Below are 19,464 nucleotides of genomic sequence, written 5' to 3' on the forward strand. Positions count from 1 at the left end.
AATAAAATCACAATTTGTATTTATAACTAGTATTAGCTTGCAATTGAAAACAATAAAAATGTTTATATTTGAATAATGATTTATTATTTGATCCACATTACATAACACTTAAAAACTTATTATTGTAATTGAATATGATTATAATTATGTACGATGAGGTATAAAAAAAATACAATAAAAAAATTTATTTTTTTTTCACAAAAATACAATATTTAACTTTTAAGTGATGTTAATTAAAATAATTAAATCTAAAATGTATTGTTCGATAAAAATTCCATGGTCCCTAAAAATATTAAGTAAACATAATTTTTTGCAAAACTTTAAAGAGACCTGAGAAGGTAGAAAGAATTTGATCGAATTAAAACTTTGGCACCATAATAAGTAGTCTAAATAAAATATTATACATTTATAAAAATTAAAAATTTATATATTTTTAAATGACCATGCAATGTTCAATTATTGAAGATTACAAAAATAATAGTAATACGATAAATAAACTGAATTGGCTTATTAAAATTAAAATTATCTATAAATCTAAAAAAAGATTTGAATGAAAATAAACTTATTAAATTTATAGCATTTGTGTGTGTAATTAAATTATTATAAATTTGTAACTGATAATTTAAATTCCTTGTAGATTAATTGTCCTTCCAGTCTTTTTTAATCTCGAATACCCATTCCCATTTTAAATGTTCCTTTTTGTCGTCATCCGTAAATAGAGAATGAACCGTGTATGAACCACGTGCCATCATGCCACTAGGAGCATCTTCAGCTGGTGTTGTATAACTCTGTATTTCCATCTTGGGTGGATATGATCCAACCATATGAGTCATTTTGTCCACTAAAAGTAAGTAACCATATTACCAACTGCGTATATTATTAACAAAAATATCGACTAGTTTACCTCAAACTATTTTGCAGCAAAACAAAAAAAAATTGCCTTAAATAAATATTGAAATCTTAAATCATGAATTTATAACTGGACCTTTATAAAACTTGTATTATTTGTTTGGTATATAAAATATAACAGGTCACAAAATGGTGGCCCATGGATCCATGGTATTGTTTTGGCTCGCAAATGAAATTGTTTTTTGGAAATTAAATGAGGTTTTATTTATTTTAATTTTGCCTTTACTTTTTATTGACTAACAAGAACATTAAAATAATGTTGACAGAAAACTTCCAAAGTTTGTAAAGTGACTTTTCAAAAACTTTTGAATAACCAATTAGGCCCTAATTGGTTAATCCTAATTTATAAAATACAATTATTGCAAGTCTATAACATTACCTGGTACACCAAGACGATAAGTCTTTTGAACATACTTGAGACCATGAACAATTTCTCGTTGTACTATAAAATCTATTCTAATTTTATATGATATTCCTTCTTTTATAATGAACACCTAAAAATTAATTATATTTTTAATAAACTATAAATAGGCTTTAAATTTAAAACAAAATAGTAACCTGTTTTTTTAAATTTGTTAAATCGCCAGACAAATCAAGTTCCATGTCTGGTCTATCAGCAACACATAAAGCTAATTTCTTGACAATCACTTTGTTTGGATTATTTTCATCTAGAAAAAAAATATAATTTACTCAGAATATTCAACTTATTAACCCTTTATTAGTTGCATGGATTACACAGCTTTATTAACTAAATGATAAATTCTTAAATACGCAATAATGCAGGATTAAATTTGTATTAAATCTATAACTTGTTATATAACTGTCATTACATATTTACATTAATAATTAAAAATTGATTATTGAAACATAAATTTTATTATTAAATTGAACTGAATCTATTTATAATATTGTATATGTAATATAACTAACTCATACATTTACGAACCCTATTTTTTAAATTAATTAAACTATAGTTAAGTTCAATTAATAAGATATGATACAAAAATACTAAATATATTGGTACCTATTAAAGTTTTTTATCTATTTGTAATTGTAACAATAATTTAATTTGTTTTAAAGAAAACATAAATGTATTGGAAATAAGAATAAACTTATTTATAAATAGTCTTAAAAGAAGTTATAGTGAAATATTACTGAATATTTTTTTTTCATTTCATACAATTTTTTACTGTAATGCATTATCATTTAGGTACAATAAACTTCCTAAAAATTGTTAATAATTACCAAAAATAATTTTTCCACTGTTAGCATCGCCCAGTAATTTTTCCTTGTATTTCTGCAAACTAGCATCCTCTTTGTCAGCATTCAAGAGTTCTTCAATAGTTTTTTCCGGCGGTGGCTTGTAATTGGATTCGATTTCGTCGTCGTCGTGAATCGCCAACTTGTCCACGCCGTCTTTGACTACGTCTCCGTCGGACATTTCTAAACAAAAATCGTATTTTAACGTTAGTGTTACGCCCTGTGAATTAATCAATCGGAGTACGGCGAACAAATAATAAAATGTACCTATTTCTTTCTGAATACAAATTGAAAAACGATTAGGTTACTTAAACAAGAACACGGTGCCGAATTCTATTGTTTGTCGACAGAAATATCGCACAATAACTAAAACTAATAGGTTTTGGCAACAGTACTACCGTAGAAAAAATTATTATTATTATTTATTTTACTTTTTTTTTCACTAACGCTAAATACCTTATTATTACTTCGGCAATAATAATAATAATGAATAATACGACAATACGAGTCGATGAGTGGTGATAATGAGTACGATTGTACGAATGATACGAATGGATTAATACTTAATGGAATAGGACACTACCTTTTGTTCCACACAATAGTTGTTCCAAAGTCAGTTTGTTCAAATCGAATTAATGTTCAAAATTCACATTTGTTCCGACAATCATTCATTCTAAGAAATGTTTGTTCCAACTACCAATCATTGTTCCAAAATCTTCACAATCCAATTACTTCTGAGGCTTATTATTCTAAATTTCCAAACCTTCCAAACTATGATGTTAGTTCATTTAAAATTGAATTTGAACCAATGGACTTTTATAAAGTGAAATGGCGCATACTCGTGTAGTCGTGTGTCATCAGTTCACCACCTCGTGAAATATATTAATTCAATAATTGTCAGTATCTATTTCTGTTTGCATTAAAATATAATTTATAATAATGGACAGCAGATTCAGTTCCGACTGATGAGAACTGAGTGAGCCTATTTCTATCTAATCAATTGGATATTGACGTTTGACATAATAAGTACAATTAATTTCAAATGAAACAAATTGTTATATTTTTAACTTACAAATTTGTTTTATCGCATTTTCGGTTTGAAAAACATTATCATATAATATTTAAAATAAAAAATATATTTTTTACTCTTTATTTAGTATAATTTCTAATGTAAAAACCTAGAGAAGTAGCTTTTCCGTATAAAATATATAGGCATGCGTAGACTTAATTTCAACGGGTGCCTACAGGCTACAATATTTTTCTTTCTATCTAGTACAGTATAGTCGTATACTGTATAGTAATAACTATTTCGAAGATAATTTCACTTTTATTTATGATTTGTACTTTTGTATAATATCCAATTGTAATTGTGTTATAATTAGTTAAAAAACATAAATTTAAAATATTTTATTATTTTTCACACATTTTAGGAAAAAATTACGATTAATTTTAATAACATTAGTTTTAATAAGGGCCACTCAATCTAGTAGGTATTTTATTGTAGGGCCTCAATTACAAAATTCCGGGGAATACATAAGAACCCTCTGTACGGCTGTACCTGTCGTGTCATGAGTGTGTTCAATGAGTGAATAGGATATTGATTATACTGATCCATTAAGATGTGTTAATTATTATAATCGCCAAAAAAATAAATCTCTAAAAAGTTAATTTTTATAATCCAATTATGTTTATTGGTAAGATCTATCAATAGCCGTTTCTATGTATTGTTCTGGTGAATATCCAACGTCTTAAAAATTTGATCTTCAAAAGTTCAAACACTAATAAAAAATTATTTTGACTTTTCTCAAGGCCGTAACTGAAAAAAAATTTCGGGTGGGAAGGAGGGGTCCAACATTTTTTTAAATATAAATGCTGAAAATTTTTAGTCAATAAACTATATTCACCACTAAAATATTTCTACTTTTAAACATTTTCTGGAGGTCCGGACCCCTTGGACCCTCCTCAGATACGGCATTAACTTTCCTGTAAACTTTTCGCGTGCTATTACAGGTAAAATAATTTGAAACGAGCTTAGAATAAAAAAAAAACGTAAATATTGAGTACCTTATTACATAAATAGAGTTTGGAACAATTGACCGTTGGGAGAAATATTTTGTAGAACAAAAAGCAGTGGTCCTATAGGCTATAGGGACAAAAAAAAAATTTTTTATTGGAATAAATTTTCTTTGGAACTACAATTTGTGGCAAGTCCGTCGTGATGTACAATTATATTTTCGGATGCAACGCTCATTAAACAGTCATTCCTGTACATAAGCGTATAAAGATACTTTTATCTATTAACTATGCTCTCCCAAGTCCCGACAGTTAAGTAATTTGCGTAGCGGGTACTCCAGTCACTACTCACACGTTGTATCACCACCACCCACCGGCACACGACTCATCAACAAATCATTCAAACCTGCAACAAGTCCACTATCAAGTATCTACCGTGCCACTGTGACTGCGCTATACATAATCCGTTGTCGGATACTGCTGTTATCACATCGTCGTCCTAATGGTAGTTGGTGACGGCATGTTTTTTGCCCAATGGTAATATTGTTATTATATTATTAATTTAATAATTATATTGTTAAAATGTTAACGTTGCGAATCTTTAGGCTTAAAAGTTTGAAGTAATATGTCTTAACTGTTGTACAGTCTAAACTCTAAAGACCACGATTTGAAGTTTTATTGTATTTCTTCTCTATTATTATTTCTTATTTTTTTTTTTTTGCAGATAACGAGCGAGCACGTTCTGCTGATATTCGTTTAACGTCTACGTTTTCATTTTTGTTCTTGGTCGATTAATGCTCGAATTTGATATGTATTCTATATTATTATAGTGGTCGGATAATGTATTCCAAATCACGTCACTAATTGTAATAGCCTACGCGAGATGTTCTGGATCCAACAGAATATAACTCGTTTTATTTTTCAAATTGTTTGATCAATCATCTATGTCAACTAGTTACTACTGTGCACCAGGCTTATTCGTCGGTTAACTGGTTAACATAACTATCTACAAAATGAACACGTGAATGTTGTAAGGCATTATTCGTTTTTTTTTTAATGCAAACTAGTAAAATATCCATATAATCCGACATATTTTGCAGATTCCGTATGAAAAATGGGTGACCCGAACTGGAAAAATTTGGCCGTGTCTAGACGCCTCCCTGACAAAGTTTCACAGTTGTATTACTCCTATGGTCTGTTCTGTGCATCTCATCCTGTCATTTCATTAACAATTTCTACTGTAATCGTAGTTATTTGCAGGTAATTAATGTAAATTATTTTTGAACTACTATAACTTATAAGTAATCATGCCTTATTTACAGTAATAACAATTTTTATTAACTAAAAATTTTATATATACTTATTTATTTAATTTCTAATTTAATAGTAAATAGTTATCATGTTCATGTATGAAATAAGTAAGACAATATTTTTACTATAAAAAAAAAAAAAAAAAGAGTATCTAACTTAGTTCCAACAAATAGTGATTTTACTAATTTTCTTACTATTTCCATAAGATTTTTTATATTAGATTATGTTATATTTTTTTAAATTTGAAATCATATTTTATATAATAAATAATATTGTTTTAGCTTATCACTATTTGGATTGCCATTGTTCAGCAATGTAGTGCAATCAACCATAACACCTACTTATAAGCCAGATAATATAACAAATCGATGGTTTAATGGACAACCCAGTGTGTATATTCAACAAGTAACACATTTTAAATAACCTAGACTTTTAATGTTGTTTAAATTTGAAATATTTATTACTTAGTACTATTTGTGGTTCTTTATAGATAATTATGAGATCAATGGTAACCCCATGGTTGGATAATTTAGTTTTGTCAGATGCCTTCAGAGGCCCTTTAGCTGAATCTTTCAAATTAGTTGAAATTATTAGAAACTATCAATTAGATAACAAGTACTTATTTAAAAAAATTTTTGAATATTGTTTAAATTTATTAATTAAAATATTTTTATACATTAGAATTTCTTTAAATGATGTCTGTCTACACATAGAAAGCATTAATTCTGATGTAAAGGCGTTGCCAGAATTCAGTTGTTTACTTGTATCACCTACTAATTTATGGCATCAAGATTTAGAAGAGTTTCGTACTGATAATAGCATTGAAAAAACAATTTTTACTTATCAGGTATGTATAACCATTAAATTCTAATATATCTAATACTAATTTTATTATAGAACCTTTTTTATTTCAGAGTCCATCTCATATAAAAATTAGTATTCCAGAATTATTATTTGGTATGCCACTGAAAGAAACTGGTATTAGAAGATATTCTGTACATCCACGACAAAGAGTTGTTCAATTTGCTATTACTATATTTATGAAACAACTTGTGCCACCGTAAATCACCTTTTTTATATATTTTAAATAATATAAATGCTCTCAATTATTCTATTTTATACCCCATTACCTATTTTTGTTTTGGAATAATTAATTTTTTTAGAAAATTTTAGACTTCAATACATATTTTATTATGACATGTTAATTAAAAATAATAACCAATAAAAATAAATCATGCATTAAAGTTTACTATATGTCAATTTGGTTCAGGTCATCCAATTTGTTTATTTAACCCCCCTCCCACCACAAAAAAAATTCAGGTGTAAATACACCACTGGCTTTATTAAAAAAAAAATTTTATTTTTATTGTATAATTATTATGAATTCTATATGTAGTAACTAATCAAATATTATTTATTTTAATTTAAAATAAATAACACCTTGTATAAATTTATATATATTGTTATAGGTATATACAAGGATTAAAAACCCATTTGAAACAAATGTATCCTGTGCATGTTAAATCAAATCAAATTCTATCAGACACATCAACTTTACACATTTATTATCCTGGGGAAATAAATTATGAAACAATATTTGTTTTACTTTCGTGTTATATGCTTTTATTTGGGTACATTTATTACTCTATTAAAAAAATGGATATTTTTGTTTCTAAGGTATAATATTTGTTTCTTTAACATTTTTTATTTTGTATAATTTAAATTTTTGTTTTAGGTTGGAATTAGTTGTGGAGCTGTTTTCACAGTTATTTCTACTCTTTTAACAACTATAGGGCTTTGTTTTTTATTTGGATTAGATTTTACTATAAATATTCAAAGTCAAATGGTAATTTAATTGATTTTATTATACTATATATTAATTAATATTATTTGTACATGACTATTTAGGTGTTTCCTTATTTAGTTATTGTTGTTGGTCTTGAAAATATGTTGATCATAATAAAATCAGTGGGTTCGACAGCACCAAATTTAGATGTAAAAATAAGATTGGCCCAAGGTTTAAGTAAAGAAGGATGGGCTATAACTCAAAATCTCTTAATTGAAGTTACTATTTTAACCGGTGGATTGTTAACTTTTGTTTCATCAATTCAAGTATGTAGTTTTATGTTTAAAAACTTTGAATTTTATATCTAATTTTGAATAAAATTTTTAGGAATTTTGTATATTTGCCATAGTGGGTTTATTATGCGACTTCTTTTTTCAAATGTTTTTTTTTCTTGCACTCATATCTTTAAATATGAAATCAGTAGATGATTCTACTTACCAAAAAACATATTATCCATTTTCATTTGCTAATTTGGCCAATAAAATGCACAAATCTAATCCTCCGGCATTAAAACATTCAAGTCGTAGTGGTGTGATGTTAAAATCTGCTTCTCATCCACGCTTAAATGGTTTGCAAATTATGGCTTCATTAGAAGATCCCCGACGCAAGCCAATATCAAAACGTTTGAGATTCCTATATCTGTGGGCAGCTACAAGAATTGTTCAACGAGTATTAATGATGGTTATGATATTTTGGATATCTGGTATTATATATAATACAGAAACTGTGCAAGAATTTTTTGATTTAAGAAAATCTGTAACTACTGAGGAACCATATATTCAAGAACGATCGAATATACATTTTCCTCTTGCATGGGAAGAGGGTCGACGAGCTGTTATAATTGAAAACAAAGCTAAATATACTATAAAACAAGAATATCAGTCTAACAAAAAGGTATTTTATTAATTAATAAATTACCATTATAAATTTTGTTGATTTATCTTTTTTTTTTTTCAATGTAAGGCTAATCAGTCTCGAGAAAATGATTTTCCATATTATGTGCAACTTTTAAACGCAGAAAAATGGCCCCATTGGCCTAGACTCTCTTGGTACAACTGGCAATTTTTATTAAGCATGTACAATGTGAGTGTTGCTGGATCATATGTGTCTGTATTACAACCTATACATTTAGCTCATTCTGTGACACCAGAAGAAGCAATGTCGTTGCGCGAATCTCTTAATGATGCAGATAAATCATTTCCATCACATTGGAAGTCTTTTGCTGCCGCTCTTGATCCTTTTGATTTTGTTGGTATGTTTATATTAAAACTTTTTATATAAAAAATAGTTGTTTGTTATATTGCTATATGTACATTATCACTTATTTTAGATACTCATATAGTAGCGCCACTGGAAAGTAGAAAAGACATCAATGTTGTGGATAAATCATCCGAACCTTTTATACCTACTTCACCATCAGAATTAATATTAATTGCTGTTCTTTGTTTAATTAGCATATTAGTGCTAGTCTATACATTGATAATGTTGTATCGATGTGTCTGTAGTCGAAACTATGCTGAATGGAGAGCTGGGTGGAGCCATGATGTGAGTTATATACAACATGACTCTGGTATACAAGTATGTATAATTTATAATATAGTTTAATTTCACTTTATTTAAGTTTTGTAGATTTAAATTCTTATTTAGGTTATATTAGAAGCAGTTCCAATTGAATTTAAAGGGCACACACAATCAGTTGAATGTATTGCTACATATGGAAATATTATTGTTAGTACATGCCTTGCTGGTTGTATTAATGTTTGGAATGCATTAACCGGTGAATTGATTAGTACCATTGATAGGTAAATTTAGTTAAAATCAGTTAGGGAGTTTTATCATTTTTAATAGTAATATTAATTTAATTTTAAACTATGCCAATTGAGGGATATAAAAATAATGATATGACTCAATATTTAGTTATTAAAAAATAGATATATTCATCAATTTTTATTAAAAATTTAAAATATATAAATTACATGAAATATTTTATTGCTAGGTGTAGAAGTCCTAAACCAACTCTGTGGTCCAACAGTTTTGTAATTGTTCATAAAATACAATTTTAACATAAAGCAAGAATCACAAATTAATACTTTTGGTTATTGTGTTTATATATAGAGCTCCAAAATGGAATAATGTTGGTAGACTAAAAATTATTGTTGGCCTATTACTTCCACGTTTAAATATAAGTGGCATTTTATGTAGCGTCATAGAATCACATTTTTGGATGGATTATATATAAAATGTAGGCACCATAAATATTCAGTTTGTATGATTAAAAAAATTATTTGATGAATTATTTGAAAGTACATTTATAAAATTATTATTTATTTCTTCAGATATTCACATTATTTCTATAACATTACAAATTCATTTTAGATAACTTATAGAAATTATTAAAATTACAAATATACAAAATTACTTTATAGTTTAAAGTTTAAACTAATGCATTATTATTTATTATAATATTTTTTTTTATAAAGCAAGAACTGAATTCAAGTAATTTAAAAACTATACAACTTCAAATAAAAATACATAAAATTGAATGAATTGTGAACCACTATGTAGTAGGTAAATGTGCTATATATAACTTATAACTTGCATACTTTATTTAATGTATTATTAATTAAAATAAAAATTATGTTAATATTTACTAACAATTTTCAACATTTTCTTGTAAGGCATAATAGGCTATGATTAATGAAGTGTGACAGTGACCAGATTTAAACTTAAACAAAGAAGTAATTGCCTAACAATTAGACCGTCTAAATTATCCTTTTTTTTAAATTATATTTTCTTACAAAGAAAAAATATAAGCATTATTTATTTGTATAGTTCATTTAGGAAATCATCACATCAATCAGGAATATCAATGTATATATTTAACCAAAGAAAGTAAATTCATAATAAATAAATAAAATGAGAACCTTATTTTTAGCTTACAATTAAAAATAAAAATAGTAATTTGAAGAATAAATTAATTATCTATGTGCCAAATAAAATTTGTTCATAAGCCACATTCAGCCTAGGGACAGTCATTTTGTGATCCCTGTTTTAAAGTATAATCTTAAATTATGTTACTATTTATTGGTAAAACAAATTAATATTTTTATATTTATTTATTTTTGTTTAAGGTCTAATTTGGACAATTCTAGTGATGACGATATAGAAGAATTCAATTTATCAGCAGACTTCTCTAATGATTTTAAAAACTCTTCTGATTCTAATTCTATGTCAAATTATGGTTTCCTAGAATCTTTTAAAAATATGGAACAGTAAGTCTTAATTTTTATTTAGTAAAATTAATTGTAATAGATACTATAGATAACTATGTTTAGATTATGTGCAAGGTGTAAAAATGTGATTTCTATTGAAAACACCAACTCTGACATGATAAACCAAGATGAAAATAAAGCAAGGCATACTATTAATTCAGACCAAAATAAATGGGAAAATCGACCCAAAAAAATATCTGAAAATGAGATTTGTGTTAATTCCCAGATATGGTGTGTTGATTGTAATGAAAATGTTGTTGTTCTGGGGTGTGCTGATGGTTCATTGCAATTTTGGATATGTACAAAGGAATACTTAAAGTATGAATTTAGATCTTAATTTATAAATTTATACTAATATTTAATTTTTTTTAAATTAAAAAAAAAAAATTAGTGTATGTGGCAAGGAGACATAAATGATGGATTTACAGCAATTAAATTGATCAATAAATATGTAGTAGCTGTGAGATTGAATGGGTCTCTAGAATTCTTTAAGCTTGATATTTTTAGTGAATCAACCTTGAGAGAATCTATCGAGAGACCTAAAACTAAACTCCCACTTAGAAGTAAATATTTTTAAATCAATATGTTTATTTATTATAATTAAATAAAATGTATTCATTACTGTAGAACATGTAAGAACGGGGAGTATAGGTTCATCTCTTCATACTCTTAAATCAACTAATGATACTGTACGTTGTCTTCATATAGAAGGTCTAAAGGCACATAATCAACCAGTTACTGTTCTTGAAACTAATGGAGCTTACATTGTTACTGGTAGCCAAGACCACATGCTTAAGGTTAGTAAAAGCCTAATAATATTAATATAAGATGTTAAAAATATATTATTATTTATTAAATATTAATAAGAAAAATATGTATCATTCCTTTAATCAAATTGTTTATAAATGAATATCATTTTTATATATATTGACATATTCATTCATTAGAGTATTTTGATATCCAATATTATTTTAAAAAAAATAACATTTCTATAAAAACAACAACTTTAACTAATTTTGAACTAAACCAAACTGCAAAATTCTGATTTTATCATCGTTTCATTATACCTGATCTATAAAAGTTGTAGAATTTAAATATTGAAGAAAAAAAGGTGTCCTATATAGTAACAATGCACTAAATTAAGTAATATTCTCTATGTATTGATAAATTATAATTATAATTATTATACAAGAATTATATAAAAACTAAAAATCACAAATTTTTCATAAAAAAAATTGAAAAAATCATTAGGTAATCAATATTACAATAGCCCACTTGGATACTTAGATGTTTGGGTTGAAAAATGATAAAATATATATTTCCCAGGTCAAACTGTTTCCCTAGTATGACCCTAGTTTTCCTGTACTTACCCACAACTAATTAATATTTTATATTAATTGTTTATGTGTTGTAGGTATTTAGAATTGAAGATAGACAATTACTATATACTCTACATGGTCATTATGGCCCAATAACATGTTTATTTATTGATCAAGTAAATCCTCACATGGCTGCATCTGGTAGTCAAGATGGAATGTTATGTGTGTGGGATTTAGTTACTGGTTTGTTAATAATAAATTATATCATAAAATTTATATAATTTTTAATACACTTAATTGCAGTAATTATTAGTATATTTCACTTCTAGGTACATGCATGTATTCAGTTCAAAGTCATGATGGAGGAGTTTTAGGCATAACATGTTCAGCTAGTTATGTTATTAGCATTGGTCAAGATGATAAAATTTGTGTATGGGATAGGTTTCATGGTCACCAACTTAATAGTATTCAAATTGTGAGATATTTTACTTTTCAATTTATATGTTATTATTTTTATTATTATTTAATTTGTTTTTATAGAGCAATGTCTATTGTTATGATTTGGCGATGTTAACACATAATTTGCTTATTACTTCTAAACAGGTATATTTTACTGTGATTTAAAAATGTTTAAAATTGTATTGTATTGTATTGTTTTTATGATTTCAGGGTTCTATAGTTATTATGGATGTGCAAACAGGAGAATCAGTGAAAGTGTTTAGCTTAGGAGACTCAGATTGTAATGTTGTTACTCAATTGTTAACGCTATCAGACAGTATTGTATGTGATTATGGCACAGAATTGCGTGTCGTACGATTTCCAATGGTAGCTACCAAAGAAGATTAAATTATATCAATGACAAAAAAAAAGACATGAATATTAATTTAGTTTCCAAATTTTTTTTTCTTTAAAAATAATTTTATTTTTATAATGTGTTATTGATCTCAAAAATTATATTGAATAAATAAAAATCAATATTGTTATAAGAAAGACAATTTATTTTTACTAACACATTCTTTGTAAGTGTATACAATCTAACATTTCGAAGGAGAAAAAATTGATACGCAGTAGTTCAATACCAACTCATTTCAAGTAAGATATGAAAAAATCCGATACAAGACGTTTTGCTGGTATACAGTATGTCTTAAGTCCCATATCACCCTTAATATCTTCATAAAAAATCAATATATTTAAATGCAACTTTTTTTTCAAATAGTTGTTTATGTAATTAAGTTTTTTAAATTTTCAAAATAGACATTTTGTTAATCATATTTTTATAACAGTTCAAAAATATATATATACATATATTATAATAGAATAAAGATTGACCAAGTTAGAGCCAATGTTTTAGAATTTCTTAGAACAATAGTTATGTTACCTAACTCATGTTTTATGAGTTGCGTAATTTAATCAATTTCTATTGAAACGCTGATTTTTATTTATGACAATTTGTAAATATTTAATTATTAGTAAAGCTTTCAGTCAAGATTAAAAATTTCAATTTTTGTATATCAATTTGTAATAATTTAAGAAAAATTAATTGTTTCACATTTCAATTATAAAATATTTATTTCAGACACATACAATGCACATACATTCAAATTTCTTTCTTAAAAATCTTATTAAATTTAATTATAATGAATGCATGATCAATAGTCAATATACTTGTTTATAATTGGTCATAATTATGTCACTTATTACGTAAATCATTAAATTGTAGATTCGTAGACCTATATCATATTATTATATCTACTTGTAACATAGACTATATTTCATATAGTCTGTGCTTGTAACTTGTAAAGTTTATAAACTAAAAGAGAAAATTGACAACCATAGAAAATTTCATTGATAAATCAGAATAGCATTGATAATTTACGTGATAAACTGTTACTGGTACCAATCGATATTGGTTAGCTAAACCTTTTAAGTACAAAATAATAATGATAACTTTGCTAAAAATTAATAGTTTGTAACATATTAGTCACTGTCAACAGGCTAAATGCCTAAATTGTCTACTCTTAAATAATAACACACAACAGTATAACACATAAAAATAAAGAATGAAAAGGTCTACCTACAAATACAATTATTAGCAATAAAAACTTATTTTACTCTACATTACACCAAGTTATATTTTATTAAGATAAAAGCATTAGAAAATGGAGGACTAGAGGAATGAGGTGGTTTTAAAATCGACATTTTTATACTTCTTATATTTTTTCTGTGTATAAACCATATCATATTATTGTTATTAAATTTTTGAATTAATATCACCTTATTACTTTACCGTAAATAGTATGTAAATACTAAATACTAAATAGGTTCATACAGTGGCGCCAAAATTATATGTTATGATATGTATGTGGCGTCCGCCACACTTAATTTTAAGGGACGGGTACCCCCTGCATTAGTAGTTTTTAAGTATAAAAAATTGTAAAAATGTTTAATTAAGATAAGAAGGAGCAGTAGACATACAGTTACAAATAACGTGAAGTGGTCTATTCATAGAGTGTCACGGTCGTGACGTACACCATGCCATCAAAAAACAGATAACTGTATTTTAATTATTACGATAAATTACCAATAATATGATCCAAGTAAAATTATAAAATCTAAATCAGTTTCTTTGTCAATATTCTTTTCTGATGATCATATAGGTAATTAATTTCTATACTAATTAAAATGTAGCAAAAAATATTTTGTTGCTTAAAAAATCGGTATTGACTGGGGGGTGTGGACGTGTGGCTACGGCTTAAGTTTCATACCGTGTAGGTGGGTACCTATAAATTAATATCCATTGCCACACCTAAAAAAAATTAGTTCGGCGCCACTGGGTTCATGATATAAACAGATAAAAACTTAAAATTAACCTATGTATTTTGAAAATGTCATTATGTATAGTAAAATTAATATCATAATATATGTAAAAGTTTTAGGGTTTCACAAGTATTTTTTTTTTAATTTGAATTATGATAAAATATATGTATCATCGTTTACTCTGAACTTCAAATGTTGAAAAAAATTGTGTTTTTATATATCTTTGAAAAATGTTAAGTTATTGTTACAACAATTTATAAGAAACCTTAGACAATAAAGACAATAAAAAAACATAATATTATATCATTGTATTGAACTACAAATTGTATTATTGTCAATACATTCATCTTTCATTTAAATTTTAAAATATGCTTTGAAAAATACTTATTTTTTTCCAAGAATAAGAATAAAGAAGAAGGTATTCTAAGAATAATGACTCACTAAGGCCCTTAACTCATTATAAGTGTTTATAGTTATTTTGTACCTATATACATACAATATACATTATACATATTGGGATAAATAAAGAAAACTATAATCATTTAAAAAAAAAACCAGCAATATTTATAATATAGGCAATCTGGTACAAACTACAAGAGATATCTAGTACCTACATAGTATAAATATAAATGGTATATGCGTATTAAAAATTATTTCTATTAATCTAAATTAAATATTATATTTAATTTTTATCCTTGTAAAACCATTACTAAGGACTCTTAAAGTTTTATCAATAGAGAAACTATACTTGTTCAAACTTAGAATTAAGAATACGTTAACATTTTCAGAAAAACTCTTACCAAAACGAAATGATTTATGTGTTAATAAAATATGGACAATAGGCGTATTATAACATTCTTTTTATAGTTAATACTTAATTGCACTTAGAAAATTATAATATACATGATCATAAATTTAACTTATCGTAATATTCAGTTGATATGTGTACATTGTACAATTATACAATTATTATAATTATTCGTTCATAAAATATAGACTGATATCACATACCTATATGTCTATATTATATTATTGCATATACTCTCAATGACATACACAGTAATAATAATTTGTCAACAAAATAAACTTTAAACAGTTTATAAGTTATTTTAACTTAAGCCTACGATTTTAAACTTTTATACTACTATACTGTGTATACTTCAATGTCTTTCTGATTTTAAATTTATTTTTTGACAATTTTCCATTTTGCTAATATTGAAAAGAATTCCCGTTACCGTCAATTTACCTGCTATAATTAAAATATTGTGAAACATGTAAACAAGAAAATTTATTTAAAATAGGCTGTATAAAATCTACTCAGTTAACATATTTATCTAAATAAACTACTTATCTGCTTTTTTGATAGACTTATTAGTTATAAATATAATATTATTATTTTATAGAAACTATATATTACATCGAATAAATAAACAATTCATCTAAAGTGTACTTACTATTATGTGAGTACCTATATAGATTTATAGTAAGTTGATGTTATTATTACTCATAGGCCATAAGCAGACATTTGGTTGATTTTTGGGGGCGGTCTATTGAAATTGAAATATACTTGGGGGGCTAAGTCCCCCCACCCAATGACCGCCTATATTATTACTTATTATTATTTTGTTGATAGAAACAATGATGAATAAACAGTAACTTTTTTAATTTGAGTTAATATATAATATAGTTATTAATACTATACATTGCTTCATAGGCGGAGATCCTGTGAAATATTGAGGGGGGCTCAAATATTTGATGCCAAACAGACCCGTGCGGGCGTTGCCCCTAATAAACTAATTTTTACATCAAATCACTCATAAAAAATTTTCTCGTTATCATAATAACTTCAATAATTACAAACATAAAAAAAATAATAATTAATAAAATACTATTACCATTTTTAACTTAATTTATTATTATTCTATTACATTTTTTGTTAAAAGTATTTAAAATAGCTTCATTACTTAAAGCTTTAGTCTTATCTTTTTCAATATATTACATTGAAAATTCATTAATTTTTTTTTTATAAAGATTAGGAAATACTTGAGGTGAAATATTCTTTTTAATATCTTCAATATCGCCAATAATAATGTCTTAATTATCATAAATAATAAATTGGTAAATAATATGTATATATGTAATGTACTAAGTACATTTATATAATTGTGGATATAAGAATATAAAATAATGATAAAAATTTAGCAAACTGTACAAAATTACGATATTGTTTGTTTGATATTTTTAAGGGGGCTTTAACTTCAAATTATATTTTTTTTTGGGGGGAGGGGCGAAGTCCCCGTAAGCCCCCCTCTCCCCCGATCTCCGCCTATGCATTGCTTGATGCAATACTTTGATTAAACTTGTTGATTTAAAAATTTAATTGATCATGAAAATAATCAAATAATACATATACATTAATAAATGTAGGTACATTGGTACATAAATAATAATACTGATTATCTAGTCATGTAGAAATATGTAAAATGTAAAATGTTCTCCAAAAATATGAAAAGAAGTATAATAATATTAGCATAGCGATAGCAGATATAAGAATTGTAATATGTAAAAACCGCATTATTTTTATTTTATAATTCATGAATAGGTATAACAAATTATAATATACCAATAAAATAGGTTAAGACATTATATCATTTATGTCACATATTTACGCCATAACGCCTATAACAATGGAAACTAAACATGTTTAAGTAGTAAGTAAATACACTCCATAATTATTCAGTATTCGATATTCAAACGAAAATAGTTCGTAAATTCGTATTATAATCCTGAGGAGTAAATAGTTGTTAATCGATTTCTTGTCACGTTGTTAACAATTTTCTATAATTATTATTCATTAATTCATTATTCTATAATAGCATAATATACAGAAAAAGATATCTAAACGATTAAAAGTATCAGTTTTTATAATAATGTTTCCTAAATTAATTAATGTTTGGTAATTAAATAAGCTTATTTATTATCGATTATCATTTATCGACATGTAAACTATTGAGCGCTAACCTATGCGATTAGTTTTTACGACAAATTCTTTGAATATTTTTAATTTTTATGTACGTTCAACAGCATTAAATAATTACTATAAACATATCTATGAAGTATATGGATTGATAATTACTTATTGTTGAACAATTCTGATCAAATAGAATACGTATATTTTCTATTTTTTACATTGAATGTATTGTTCATGTATTCTTCTACTCAATAGTCAATGGTATAAATAAAGGTATATCAATAATCTATGGCACATTTAATAGGTTATTATAATACATTGCACTACTATTGCAGTGGCGTATTTTAGTGTTTAGCATTTATTTTACGAGGTGGATGACAAGAATTTTAACTTGCAGAGCCGTAGTAGTGGTTGCTACGCGGATATTTTATAAATCAAATAAATGAATAACTTAAATTTCATACAATTTTTTTGTTTGTTTTCATATATTCATGAAAGAAGGTCTATTATTCTTGGATTTAACGCAAGCTCATCGATAATTTTTTAAGTTGTTATTTGAATGTCCCGATATATGGACAATAGACATCATTATTAAACCATTTCATACGCTTATTCTAAATGTAAATTCAAAATATAAGATTAATTTATTATAAAATACCTATCAAATAAAGACATTACGTCTTTCATAGCATATTTTAGATACGTTTTTATTCTTTTCAAGCTTGAAAAACTTTTTTTCTGTTAGACTGGAAATGTGCCAAACATTTTCATCGACAAAAATGTTCGGGTTTCGAACCCGAAGTTTCTGGTCAGTGGTCACGTTTTTACTCCCTGACGGAAAACGTCGCGTTTATACCATAATTTTTTAGATATTGTACAGAAAAAACGCGGTGGAATATGCTCGACGGATACGCCTTGTATAGCTAGTCCGTCTCCATCGGAAAGCGCCGCTGAATACTAACGTACGTGGTACGTAGTCATACCCAGTAAACATAGCACGTATACATCGTATAATCTACGTGTATAATAAGGATAACTTTGGACTTTGGTGTATGTATATGCGTAGTTATTATTGGTATAATATGTATATACGTTGAAATTGGTTGATTTTACGTTGACGATAGGTATAAACTAATTCGTATTTAACTTTTAGCTAGTGAATAATGCATTTTTAATGCATAATATATGTACCTAAGTATATAGGCTTACACAAAAAATATTCATTCAATACACTGGTATTCGGACAATTCACACCCGACGGTTTTGCCGATATCGGACTTTTTGCACCCGATATTTTTAGAACACGGACAATTCACACCGAGCGATTACGATTACGATTATGATAATCGTGAGTAACTCCATAACCTCAATAGAGATTTTAAAACTAAATAAAGGTATTCAAATAAATAGAAAAATTAAATCAAATGAAGAAAAGCTTAAACACATATGTAAAACTTCTCAATTCAAAACAAATATTAAAATTATTTGTTTTTTAAAAAACGTATCCTTCGTAATTAAACATTAAATTTGAATATTATCTTTTATTTTTATTACCTATTATTTAAATTTAAATTAATTAATATTTACAAAATCGTTTATCTTTTCATTTTATTAGAATAAACTTTTAAATTATATTATTATATTATACGATTATACGCTGATTATTCAGTATTTATAAATTTTATATTCGGTGTCAATTGTCCTATCACCGGGTGTCAATTGGGTATCAAATGTCCTAGATTCCAA

At 26.1% G+C, this 19,464-nt stretch overlaps 2 protein-coding genes across 2 annotated transcripts; one reads left to right on the forward strand and one right to left on the reverse strand.

Annotated features, from left to right (window-relative positions):
• Positions 1–73: 73 nt before the first annotated feature.
• On the reverse strand, positions 74–2,672 carry LOC113560529 (rho GDP-dissociation inhibitor 1). Its single transcript, XM_026966456.1, has 5 exons — positions 2,437–2,672; positions 2,155–2,352; positions 1,468–1,577; positions 1,289–1,403; positions 74–841 (listed from the first exon to the last, which is right to left on the reverse strand). The coding sequence occupies exons 2-5, from the start codon at positions 2,348–2,350 to the stop codon at positions 639–641; spliced, it is 624 nt and encodes a 207-aa protein (XP_026822257.1). The 5' UTR covers positions 2,351–2,352; positions 2,437–2,672; the 3' UTR covers positions 74–638.
• Positions 2,673–4,450: 1,778 nt separating this feature from the next.
• LOC113549463 (sterol regulatory element-binding protein cleavage-activating protein) lies at positions 4,451–12,863 on the forward strand. The gene is given in 23 exon segments (XM_026950779.1): positions 4,451–4,719; positions 4,907–5,212; positions 5,283–5,442; positions 5,775–5,898; positions 5,984–6,108; positions 6,175–6,340; positions 6,408–6,553; positions 6,963–7,170; positions 7,229–7,339; positions 7,402–7,605; positions 7,667–8,233; positions 8,303–8,591; positions 8,670–8,917; positions 8,987–9,141; positions 10,471–10,611; positions 10,675–10,904; positions 10,907–10,929; positions 11,003–11,174; positions 11,239–11,408; positions 12,026–12,173; positions 12,260–12,405; positions 12,471–12,533; positions 12,600–12,863. Coding segments are annotated over 21 exon segments (3,759 nt in total). The 5' UTR covers positions 4,451–4,719; positions 4,907–5,212; positions 5,283–5,296; the 3' UTR covers positions 12,777–12,863.
• The last annotated feature ends 6,601 nt before the right edge of the window (positions 12,864–19,464 follow it).

The sequence above is a fragment of the Rhopalosiphum maidis genome, chromosome 4, assembly GCF_003676215.2.
Source record: "Rhopalosiphum maidis isolate BTI-1 chromosome 4, ASM367621v3, whole genome shotgun sequence".
NCBI lineage: Eukaryota > Metazoa > Arthropoda > Insecta > Hemiptera > Aphididae > Rhopalosiphum > Rhopalosiphum maidis.

Coding starts and splice junctions, on each gene's coding strand:
- LOC113560529 (XM_026966456.1), bottom strand. CDS start 2,350: ATGTCCGACGGAGACGTAGTCAAAGACGGCGTGGACAAGTTGGCGATT. Junction 1,578..2,154: donor CAGTGGAAAAATTATTTTTG/GTAATTATTAAC, acceptor TTTTTTTTCTAG/ATGAAAATAATCCAAACAAA. Junction 1,404..1,467: donor TAACAAATTTAAAAAAACAG/GTTACTATTTTG, acceptor ATTAATTTTTAG/GTGTTCATTATAAAAGAAGG.